Source organism: Pteropus vampyrus, unplaced genomic scaffold (assembly GCF_000151845.1).
Source record: "Pteropus vampyrus isolate Shadow unplaced genomic scaffold, Pvam_2.0 Scaffold30, whole genome shotgun sequence".
Taxonomy (NCBI): Eukaryota; Metazoa; Chordata; class Mammalia; order Chiroptera; family Pteropodidae; genus Pteropus; species Pteropus vampyrus.
In genome coordinates, this window is record NW_011888811.1 from 1,107,525 (window position 1) to 1,119,673 (window position 12,149).

Here is a 12,149-nt window from a genome sequence, read left to right on the forward strand (position 1 = left end):
GTGGAAAGTGACTCCCCAGCCTTGCGTTGGGGACAGGGGGCTGCGTGAAGCCTCCGGGCCCGCCTTTCTGTCCCACGGTCTTTTCCCGCACTCTTTGTGCGGGAAGGGGCTGCTGCACTCTTGGTCAGCACCAGTTTTTCGGGAAGACCTTGTGCTCTGCAGTTGGGAATGTGCTCGTGGCATTTCCAGACAAACGCCACCACAGCTGGAGGAGGAAGACCGCTCTCCTCCACAGACCCGTGGCAGGTGTGCAGAATATAAATACCGCCCGGAATGATAGCTCTGGGACACTGAATCAACATGCGAACCGCTGGAGTTGCCAAGGTGATTTTAATGCAATTTATCATTAAACCTGACTCCAGATGTTCGTGTTTTCCAAGCCTTGCAGCACAGGCCTGTGAGCCTCGGGGGAGTTGTCACTGAAGGGATGTGGCCAAGGATAGTAGCTAAAAAGGGGGCCTGAGTGGTCTTCTGCCCGCTGGCGTCTTTAGGAAGACTCAGCGTGCTGGATTCTTTTCACTGATCAGGGCGGACCTCATTTCCCTCGTGCGGTCCATCTCCCCACATTCCTGGACGAACGAAGCTGCAAGCCGCGACAAGTGATAAGAGCCCCTGGCACTTTCCTGGCCCGGCCAGGCCCCGCGCCCTAGCAGAAGGCTGAGTCACAAGGGCCCTCCTTAGCCTAGACTTGGGGTATTTTGCCACCCCGCCCCCAAGCTCCAGCTCTGTGGTTCCCAGTGGCTTGTTTCCTGCCTTGCTTTTCCTGAAGGCAGCAGCTCCTGGAAAGGATTCTCTCTCGGCGGCATCGTTATGTTGGTTAGTCAGTGGGCTGAATGCTAATACCTCTTGACATAGAACATATGTGGAAGCCGAAAGTGCTCCAAGAAGGTGGGGGGGCGGGGAGGGCGCAGAGTGCCTCGCAGAGCTAACCCTGGGAAACAGATTTAGAAGGCGGCGTGTGGTGTATGTGTTCTCCCGCTCTCGGACGTGCTGCTCTCCTTAATTTCCTCTGACGGGAACGTGGCTCTTTTTGTTTTGTTTCATTAGAGAAGCATTACTAAGTTCATGAGAATGGCTACCAGAATGGAGCTCCTTCCTCCTGTAAGCATCAGGTGGTTCCCGTGGTCCCTCAGAGCCAGGCCGTGCAGCAGGGTGGCAGAATGATGGGGGTGAAGTCTTTGGACTAAGATAGCTCAGATCCAAATCTCAGCCTACCGCTTACTAGTTGTGCAACTTTGGTCAAAGGTACTTAACGCTTTCTGCGTGCCAGAGGTGTCCTCTGTCAGATGGTGTGGGGAGAGTCAGTGAGTTAGTATTTGTAAGGCACGTGGTGAGCATAGCGCTTATTACCTATTAGATATGACCTAACGTACTACCTGTTAGGTCCCGTGGGCCCAGCTGTTCCCGTGGCCTGATCATCCCAGCTCCTCCCGTTCTTTTTATTGACATGACCTTTGAGGTTCCTTTGAAAGGTGGGTCCGGGAGCAGGTGGCCCCAAAAGATCTCCTTGGATCTGTTTCTGGGGAAATATTTATAAACACAATATGCCCCCAACCCCCGGACTCACTGGATCCAACAGTAAGATGAAGTAGATGAAGTAAGATCAGTAGATGAAGCTGAGATCTAGCTGGGGCATCCAAGTTTTGAGTTTGTGTACCAGGCAGCCTCTCACATGAAGCAAGCTGGAGCATCCCATCTGACATGAGGGATGCTGTCACCTCCGCTTCATCCATGTCCCTTGGTCTGCCCAGAGGACAGTGAGAATGCAGGGTGTGCCTGAGCCAAGCATACCGGCTCCCAAATCAGCATTTACTCAATGATCCCTGAAGGTTGAAACCCTGCTTTGCACAGGTGCAAGCCGCTCAGCGAAGAACCTGCCACTTTGTGCCAATGGCAATTTGGTGAGCAGCCCACCTCTGCCAGCTCAGCGCCAAGTCCTTCCTAAGAGCTGGCAGGACTCCTGATGCCTCTATACATCCAAGAGGCAAGCAGAGTCTTCTAGACCCAGTCAGACCTCCATCCACCTGAAGCGTGCCCAGGTGCCTGCCAAAGCTAGCAAAAATAGCCACTCCCCAGAGACAGGAACACCTCCCGCCAGGCAAAGAAAAGAGAATATGGGTTTCATGTAGTGGGTGAGAGGTGAGCTTTGGCGTCATTCAGGCTGAAGCTTCCGTTATTGCTGGGTGACCTTCGTTATGTCCGTCACCAGCCTGACCCTCAGCTTCCTCACAGGCAAAATGAGCCTTAGTGCTGCTGTGAGGATGAAGGAAAACTGCGTGGAAGGTGCTTTGGGACATGCTTGGCGCAGGGCCGCACGCAGAACGTGGTCCCTACAGATGGCGCTCCATCATTGTGACTGTGTCACGCAGCAGTTACACCTGAAAGGGGGCCGAACCAGGACAGACCAGAACGGGGAGAAACCACCCTTCCAGTGAGCGAGGGCGAGGCCTGAGATCAGGACTTCTCACAGAACTGCTGAACCCCATCCCAAACAGCCGTTTCTCTCTCTGTGCTGCGTCAGAGAGTGTTTTCTGAATTCCCCTCCAGCTCTTGTCCAGGTACCAAATGGCTCAGCGATCCATTCACAGAAGCCGGGCTGAGTGGGGTGGCTGCCCGCCTTCCTCCCAAAGGAGAAAGGACAGAGGACAGGCTGTTAGGTCTTGCCGGTGCCGAGGGTCAGTGAGGCCGGCCTCAGCATCCAAACCGGGATAAGCAGCTTCATGTTATCTCTCCCTGCACCTCCGAGTTGCCTCGGGGAGCCAAGCATCCTGGGAGAGAACAAGGGACCGAGGACTCTGCCCTCTCTGTTTCCTCATGCCCCTGCTCCACACAGGCTGCACCTCGAGCTGTCTTTGCCGAGACCTGCCAGCCTGGGCGGTTCGGATGCCTTCCGTCTTTGTGATAACATCCCATGCTGACAGACCTAGAAGCAAAAGGGGACGGAAAGCATCCGGGTCAGGAAACGAAGGCTTCATAGTTCCAGCGGTGAAGACGGTCGCCGGAAGCGTGTGTCGTTCGGGTACCCTTTCAGGGCAAGTCAGAGCTGCCACCCGTCCCTCCCCGTGGCCATCCTCCCTGACCAGTGTCCATCACTGCTCAGAACCAAGTACTGCAGTTGGGCTTGTGAATCTGCCCTCGGATCTCAAAGCTAAATGCCTACTCAGGCAAGGAAGGTAGAATAAGCTAGTGAAGGGCAGCAATGGGGGGTGGAGGAGCTGTGGCAAACAGAGAGCATATGTCCTATCTAAAGGGGACAGCCACTCCATAGCTGCCTCCAGGGGACCACGCGTTACTAGAGCTTCTGAAAGATTTTCCAGAGAAAATAGAAGAGTGTGTGTGTGTGTGTGTGTGTGTGTGTGTGTGTGTGTGTGTGTGTGTTTGTGTGTGTGTGTTCGTTCCCAATTTTTAAAACACTGAGAGGGCTGAATGAACATATTTGCATCTGGGACGTTGCAATATGTTCCAGGGAGGAGTCTGTCCTCAGGCCATCAGACTGGCACCTATCTTTTGGTCTCTTCACTGAAAGGTTCACTATTTCTTAGCCTACGTGATGCCTCAGAAGGTCCTGAATATTAAGGTTTAGAACAAGTCATTCACCACATACCTCATTTTTCTTTTCAAACAAACAAACCAAAAAGCGTGTGTGTGCACGTAAGTGCGTGTGCGTGCGTGTGGAGTCCATTCATTCTTGAATCTTGCTTGCTTGGTCCTGTTGGGTCCTCTAGCTTTTCTGCTTACTTCTCTGCTCCATAGCATCCTAGCATCCTTCTTGGTGTGCCCACAGTGGAGTGGCCTGTACATTCCTAAAATGTACTGTACAAAGCACAGAAAACTCTTGGGGGAAGTGCTGCAGAGGAGGTAGAGATAGGAGGGGTAGACAAGGCGTGAGGCATTTCTAAGGAAGAAGCTGAACCCTCTGGAGACCTGAAGTATCGTCACTACTTCCTGCGTGCTCCCGGAAATGCGTGTGCCCTCAAACGAACCCGCCAAACGCTCAGCCTCGGTTTCCTCGCCTATGCAACCTGTGAGGCCGGCTCTGCTCATCTTCTCAGGTTATCGCGAGACTCACAGGCTGTCGGAGAGGCACTTTGGAAAACGAGATGTGTTCTAGCAACATGAGCTTTTTTCCACTGCGAGGCGGGAGGACATCTGTGTGAACCCTTGGGACCATGCCCATTATTAGCCAGATTAAACAGGCAGTTCTTCTTGTCACTGCCACAGCTGCCTGCCTGCACACAGGCCTGCAGCAAGGACAGGTGGCAAGGATGATTTAGCTCCCATGGGCAGCCCCACCCTTACCAACTAAAGTCCCCCTGGAACCGGCATCGAGAGCCCCCGGGGACAAGCCAGCCCACTACAAATCTCATGGATCACTGAAAGCTCGGAGCCAGCCTTAGAAATAGAAATTTTAAAAGTTCAACGTGTTAGCTGGTTAGCTTAGCTCCCCCTTCCCCACTTCCATTCAAGAGGGGGTAAGAAGTGATTCTAAGCTGGTTTCAAGGGCACAGCTCGTCCATCTAGGACCATAAAGGAGATGTGCATCGTAAGGGGACCCAAAGCCACTTGGCCTTCCCGCTCCATCTGTAAAACTCTAATGCTCACGGCTTTATCCATGGTGACCCAGAGTCCCCCCCCCCTCGAAAAGACGCCTTCCTGTGATGCTTTCTCATGGTGGGGAGGGGTCTGAAGAACTAAAGCCATAGCAGAATGGGTTCCTCGTGGAAAGGAAGGCGGCCCTGGGGGAAGAGGGCCACCTTGGAGAGGTACGGCCCCCTGAAGTTACAGATGGACTTGGGTGTATGTCTTAATCGATGTTTGTGCTAAGCACTAAGAATAAAGGGAGGAAGAAAGTAAATGTCATTTGTGCCTTCAGAGAGCTTGCAGTCTTGGGCAGAAGGCAAATGGTAAACAAGAAAACAAATACCCTATAATCACAAATCGAGAAAAAGGCTACAAAGAAAATAAAGAGGGGACTATGAGAGACCGTAACGGGAGGTGTGGGCATACCACAGGTGCGGTGGTCAGGGCAGGCCTCCCTGAGGAGGTGACGTTCGAGCTGAGACGCAGACGGGGAGAAGGAACCACCTTATGGAAGGGGGAAGGAGAGTGTTCCAAGGACCTGGGCCTAGACGCACATGGAGTTTTTCAGGAACCGAAGGGTTGTGAGTGGGGTGGAGTGGAAGAGAGGGTGAAGGGGCAGAGATCGGATCACACAGGGCTCCGTGCGTGCATGCGTGAGAGAGAGAGAGAGAGAGAATGAATGAGTGAGTGAGTGAGTGAGTGAGTGAGTGAGTGAGTGAGTAAGTGTATGCATGCATGCATGCCTACCCATGAGTATTTTTTCTGGGAGGATGACCTGCCATTTTCATCAGGTTTCCAGTGGCATTGGTGATCCGAAAGAACTCTAAGGACTTATCTAAATCAAAATGGCCCTTAGTCAACTAGCGCTTGGAAACAGTTGTGCCAGATGATTTTTTGTGTGTGATTCCTGGAATTGCTGCATTCTCAAGCAGAAAGTAAAGCAGATGGGGTGCCATGCAGGTCCTCCCCCAGGGAACGGGCTCAAGGGAAGGCTCCAGGCGATGGCAGTTTGTGGCAGTGTTGTGGTGACCAGGAGTGCGAGTGCCCAGGCGTCTTCTGTGGCCACAGGAATGCAAGTCCCTCTCCCGTCTGCTCAGCAGCAGGGAGGAGAGCGCCCGGAGCTCTGTAGCCATTGCCTACAGATGCAGCCCTTGGCCCGGGTAGTGCCCAGGGTCGGTGGGTCACCAGCCTCCCTTCTGCTTGCAGCCTCCTCAACGCCAACAAGATCAACTGCCTGCGGGTGAACACGTTCCAGGACCTGCAGAACCTCAACCTGCTCTCCCTATACGACAACAAGCTGCAGACCATCAGCAAGGGGCTCTTTGCCCCCCTGCAGGCCATCCAGACGCTGTGAGTATGCCGCCTCGAGAGCCAGCACGTGCCCAGGCAGCAGGGGACCCCAGACACCCAGTCGTGGAGATCACCCAACATGAGGGCACAGCGAGCACGTCCAGGAGGACTTCTAGAGCCTGCAAGGAGGACAGCATGGGAGCACTCGCTCCCCTGTGCTGAGCACTCACGCCGTGCCGGCACCACTCAGTACCCCCGCTCTAGGCAGACCTCATAGCAGCCCTATGGGGTAGGCGCTGTTATGGTCCCCCAGTTCTATGCGAAGAAACGAAGGCACAGAGAGGTTAAGTAACTTCTTAGGTTGCGCAGCTATTGAGAAGCAGGATTTGGATCCAGGCAGGTGCTGCTGAGGTGCGGCTCAGCTGCTCTCTTAACCACTGTGGCCACTGTATTCTGAGCTGGCTCCATCTCTACCAATAACCCATTCCTGCCCGCCAACCCCCTGCACAACCAGGCCTCCGATACGGGTATTCTGGGGGCATTTTGCCTCGCTCCTCAGGCACTGCAGATGTTCCTAAATCATTCAGTCAGAGAGATGGCCACTGACTCCAGATCTCAGCCTGTGTTTCTCCTGGTGGCTCCAGCCCGGCCTGAGATCTAGCCCCACCCATGTGCTTGGGGGCTTCTGGAGACTCTCTGAGTCATCTGGCACCTACTGGCCCGGGAACCAGAGATAGCAACCAACAAAGAGCACGAACAGCTGCTACATACTGACCCCCTGCCATGTGCCAAGCATTGTGTGCAGCGCTTTGCAGAGATTTCTTCCTGAGCCGGGGGAAGCAAGGCCCACGGTGCTGCTCTCACGATGCTGCAGATAATAACAGTTCCCGCTACTATATATGGAACACCCACCATGTGCCAGCCGCCATGCCAGCTGCTTTACGCGCTTGGTGTTACTGAGCTCGGAGGAGTAAAGTGCAGTCTGCTCTAAGTGTAAACCCTGGGCCTGCGGCTTGCTTTGCCCGTCAGAATTGGTGTGGTGAGAGTTGAGGTTCTCACTGGTGGGTCCTGCCCCGAGTGGGGGGCAGGCTGAGTCCCCAGACCACAGCCAGCTGCACCTGTGACTGTCTTTTGCAGGCGGCAGGCCCCAGGCCCCCTCTGAGTCCTGTCTAAAAGCAGCTTCCACGTCCCCTAAGGCCTCCAAAGTGATGAGGGATGAGGGGTGGAAGCCTGCCCCCTCCCCCAGCACCAGGCGGGTGGGGGTGGAGCAGACACCACGGGTCACTCCTGACTAACTCCCCTCCCTCTCGCAGCCACTTAGCCCAAAACCCATTCGTGTGCGACTGCCACTTGAAGTGGCTGGCAGACTACCTCCAGGATAACCCCATCGAGACCAGCGGGGCCCGCTGCAGCAGCCCACGCCGGCTGGCCAACAAGCGCATCAGCCAGGTCAAGAGCAAGAAGTTCCGCTGCTCAGGTAATCAGGTTACAGGGCTGGGCCCCGCTTTCCGACTCAGCACAGCGGCCCGGAGAGGCCAGTAATCCAATCTAGAGGACAGCGAGTGCTGTAATGGCTCCTGGGGAGCATCTTTGCAAATTAAATTGGGGAAATTCAGTTAGTCCTGCAGAAAACCAATTACCTTATGGATTTAAAATAAAACACAGGCACACAATAAAAGCATGGTCTGGGCGGATACACTGTTTCAAGAGAGACGGAGCCCAGGTGGCAGCATGTCTCCAGGGCTGGGTAGAAGCTGGAAGCTGGGGCAGCCTCTCCACATTTGTTTTAGTTCCTAAAGCGTGCTGTCCAAATGGCAGAGAGACGCACGCCGGGCCAGGCAGTGGGCGGCAGGTCATCTTGGGGGCCTCTCATCCCGTCTAAGACCACCTTGTCGCAGTCCTTCGACCACAGTGCATTATAGGTTTCACAGACATTTTCGCCAGCTGTCTCCCTCACCTCCGACTGCTCCGTTCTGATTACGGAGAGATAGATCAGCAGAGTTTTGCTCAGGAAGACAGCAAAGCCTCGCTCTCCAGTTCCCAAGCTCTCTCTACAAACCTTGTTCCCCACTGCACCCGGGAAAGACGCAGGGGTGAATGGCAGGGGAATTCTCAGCTCATCTTGGAAAGAGAAGTAGCTCTCCTTGACCCAAGAGCTAGGTGAACAGGCAGTTAAAAAATGACTATCATTTGTGTCATTTGCTACTGAAAAAGAATCACCAGGCTGCACTGTGCTCCCAATGGTGAGAGATTGATCGCACGAGGTGCTGAGACGGGCTGGAGCCAACCCTCCAATCTGTGTGTCAGCGAGAACCTTCCTTCTCTCCCCGCCCGAGAGCGCCTTATGTGAGAGAGTTTTCTCGGGGAGGATGCCAGCGTGGGCGCTGGTCGCCAGGAGAGGACCAGCAGGCAGACTTCTGCTCCCTGCAGGTTGTTCTCGTGCTCTAAGTCGGATTATTTAGTCCGTGTCTCCAGAGCGGTACACTTTAGCTTCCTTTTTTATGCCTCCCCCACCCTGCAACAAAAGCAAATACCTAGAGAGTATGTGGCAGTATGAGGCGCTGCTCCCGATTTGTCTTCCCAGAATAACGGTGTCAGTTTTGAAAGCAGTTTCTCGCCGAAAGGCGAGCACTGCGCTGAGTGCCTCTGCTGCGATCTTGTTCTTCAGCAGCCCTGCGAAGTCAGCAGGACAAGTCTCCCACGCTGCAGCGGAGGGGGTCGAGGGCTCGGAGGTGATGAGGCACCCCAAGGTCACAGCCTGCAGCGGTGGAGGCAGGGCCAGACCCCAGGTAGCATCTAGGAGAAGAGAGGGAGGTCCAGCTGCTTGAATGTCTTTCTTTCTCAGTCTTATGGCCCCGCCCAACCCCCTACCTCACCCCTGAACTCTTTCCTAAAGTTCCTTTCTGGAGCTGGCAGCGTCTCAGAGGAACATCCTCGCCTAGCCCAGAGCTGCCGCCCGAGGCACAGCCATCCTTTCCAGGGGCCTTTCCTCGTGACTCACACCTCTCTCCCCCTCTGTTTCTCCCCCGTCTGGCCAGGGCTGAGTTCATTAGCTCTGACAAGCAGTTACGCCCAAGGAGAAGAGCGATGAAAGGTAGAGGGAGGCAGCGTGCCGTCTGTCAAGCCCGGCCCCTTGGTCTCACAGAGGTCTTGTCGTTGTCTCGGGCCCCAGATCTGCCAGGGTTCTGGGAGGCAAGGGCGGAAAGGAACCGGCCCACAGTCCGAGGACCGGCGTCTTCCCGGGACGCAGTCTCGGCAGTTTCCTCGGAATGACCGTAGGCTGCGCTTGCGGGCGCGGGGAGGTGCAGAAAAAAACAAATAGGAGAGAAAAACAGCAGTCAGACCCGGGAAACCGTGCGGGAGAGCCAGTTCTGGCTCCGGCTCTGCCCCTACCTGCCTGCCTTTGCACCGGAGGGGCCTAGCTTATTTTCCTATCCGGGGTAGGAATAAACAGACAGGGAGAAGGGGCAGGGTTCTTAGATTGACCCTCTCTTAAATTTCTTTCTTCTTTTTTTTTTTTGTTTTGTTTTGATCAATACCAAGCAGAAAGATTATTTCTATAAAGGTAGAGAACGTTAGAGCGGCAATGAGTCTGACGTATGCCATTCAACGTGTTTGTATTTTCTGTAGCTGCAGAGAAGAAAGGCACAGAGAGCTACTCCTGAGCTCCAAAGGCCTTGGCTTTGAGAAACGCTGGGGCCCAGACTGGCCCTGGCCTTGGGGGAGACAGAAGCTGTAGATCTAAAGCTCTGTTTGCAGGAAGCTTCAGAAGAAAGGAGGGGCAGGTGACACATACTGGGTTGGACAGATAATAACTCTGCATTTTACTTTCCCTTAAAAGCACCCCATTGCAAAGACAGCTGATGTGATTAGGAGCCAATTTGAGGGCTGCTCCTGCAATGCATAAAACCCCTCCGTGGGCGGGGCGTCTGGTTTTCCAGCTGCCCTGTGTCTGCCTCTGTCAGCTGCACCCACCGCCTTGGGCAGCAAGATCAGGTTAGAGGTGAAGGCTGCAGTCCGCGTAATCTGACCATCAGATTAAGTCCTCCTGAAAAGGCACCATCTGGCTGCCTGGGACCCCAAGCCCATCCCTGGGGGAGCACTTAGCAATTGGAAGATGCTGTCTGTCTTCCATCCTGCCTGCCCGATTTGTGTGTGGAGATCCAGTCGGCAAGAAGAAACTCTCATGGTGAAAAGTACAGAGGGTGGTGACACAGTCCTATATCCAAAGATGGCAGACAGCAAGACAGCACTCAGGGAAATCAAGTTTCAGAGCCCTTGGGGACCACCCAGGCCATGCTAGAGAGGACAAAGTTGGGGCCCGCACAGCAGAAGAGTTTTATTACGGTTTAGGGTAGTGTGTACAGGACAAGATCTGAAACCCAGGACTTCTGACGTACTTCGAAGATTCAGGGTAACTTTTTCCGTAGTCCCTCTACTTCTTTCTGTTGAGGACAAGGAGAGAAGGAGATACGATTTTAAGGCCTGGAGGCAGGAATGAGAGGGATGGATCTTCCCTGCCCTGGTCCTGAGGGCCTAATCAAACTTGAATACAAAATCCCCAAACCAGAGTGTTTACAGAGCCCCGCTCTGGCACCTCTGGCGGTCAAAGTGAAGCCGAGTCTGGATGCCGATGGCCAGCTCCATTTGATCAGGTGGGAGGGCTTAGAAAGAGGACGGGCCAGACCCAGAGTGGTGCAGCGACCATGACTAACTGGTCAACCATGGCAGGTGACCCATGCACTGCCGAGATGCTGAGACCATCTTGTCCCAAAAACATGATGTGGAGGAACAGCGACCCCATCCCTCCTGTCAGAGGGCAGGGCAGGGCGGGTCCCAGTCACCTGGCCCTGGCCTCTTCATGTCATGGTGCGCCCTCATCTGGGCCCTTGGCATCCAAAATAGGTGGTTGCTGTCTCCCCTTACCCACTCACGTGACCCACAGCCATGGGGAAAACCAGGAAGTATCAAGAAAGAGCCTAGAATCTGGTGTCTTCCCCCTTTCCTTCCTTCTCTTCATCTGAAAGAGGCCCTGCATCGTAAGGGACACTGGTCACCTCCTCTGTGAAAATCGGTGTTCTCAAACCATCGTGACTGTAGGTGTCTAGTCCCAAACCCAGGGCCCCGCTGGCTCCTGTCATTCTCCCTGGCTAGGAACATGCGTTTTCTCTCAGTTCTAGCCCTCCCCCCGCATTATACCTCCAGCAATCTGAGAGGAACGTCTGTCAGCCAGAGGGTTTCTGGGGACCCCGGATGATACTGGGCGGAGGCTCCCGAATTGCGGCCCATCAAAGGACTTTTTCCTAAAGAAGATCGTTGCGGCTTTGCTAGACTCCTGGGAACTGTGGCTTGTCTCTGTCTAAGGGGCTGGGGGAGTAGACTGTGATGGGACCACCTGCTGTGGGGGTGGGCCCGAGGTTGCAGAGCAGGCAGAAGATGCTTCCGCTGAGTTCGATGTCTTGCCAGATCAGAGGGTGTCACTGAGTGGGGTTTAGGGGCTCAGTTCAGGCCTGCGATATGACCACAGACACCGGACGTCTTAATTCTCTCAGGAAGGATCCGATCCGCCCTGACACTCCTGAGCAGGAGTGTCCACTAGTCTCCCCCCACGCTCCCCCCCACTTCCTCCTGTGTCTCCCCTGGGGCGGGACACGGGGCAGGGGACTCCTGTCTTCAGAAGTGCTCCCATGGAGCCCCCCTCCTGGCACTAACCACACTCAGTGGGGGCCTGCTCCGGCTTCCGCTTCTCCACGCTGCTTCCTCTGAACGCTCCTGTCCTCTCTCTGACGCTGCTTCCTGACCTTGACTCTGACCGGTCGCCGCGGGGCTTTCCTTTGTGCTTGATCTAACCATGTGGTGGAACGATGGAAACGGAACATGGTTCTGTCAAGCACCGCGGAAAGCACCGCGCTCTCCTGCAGCATGGCCGCCGCCGCTGGACACCTCTTCTCTGCTCTGGAGCACCGCAGCCCACCGCCTGCCAGCCTCCCCGAGGGCGGGTGGGAGCCTGGGGGGGTTCTCGGAGTGCCTGCCCCTCTAAGGAGCAGACAAGGGCTGGAGTGGGTGTGGAGGGGCACGCTGGGGCAAGCCACGCTCCGCACCCACACCTCCTGCCCCTGGCGGAGCCGCCATGCCCCAGCCAGTGAGAAAGGCAGACAGATTCAAGCTCAGAAATCATCGTCTGTCTTCTTTCTTTCAAAGGGAACAGGTACACCCAAGGCATATGTCCCATTGTTTCACGGAAGAGTCCCGGCCCAAGGTCATTTTCCCAAGTGGTC

The 12,149-nt window shown here is 54.9% G+C and overlaps 1 protein-coding gene across 1 annotated transcript in view; it reads left to right on the forward strand.

The window, feature by feature from the left end:
• The window catches only part of SLIT3 (slit guidance ligand 3), a 563,294-nt gene that overhangs the window by 480,461 nt on the left and 70,684 nt on the right, over window positions 1–12,149 (forward strand). The window contains exons 13-14 of the mRNA XM_011356694.2: window positions 5,788–5,931; window positions 7,185–7,348. Coding sequence (XP_011354996.1) covers window positions 5,788–5,931; window positions 7,185–7,348 — 308 coding nt within the window. The remainder of the gene's footprint in view (window positions 1–5,787; window positions 5,932–7,184; window positions 7,349–12,149) is intronic.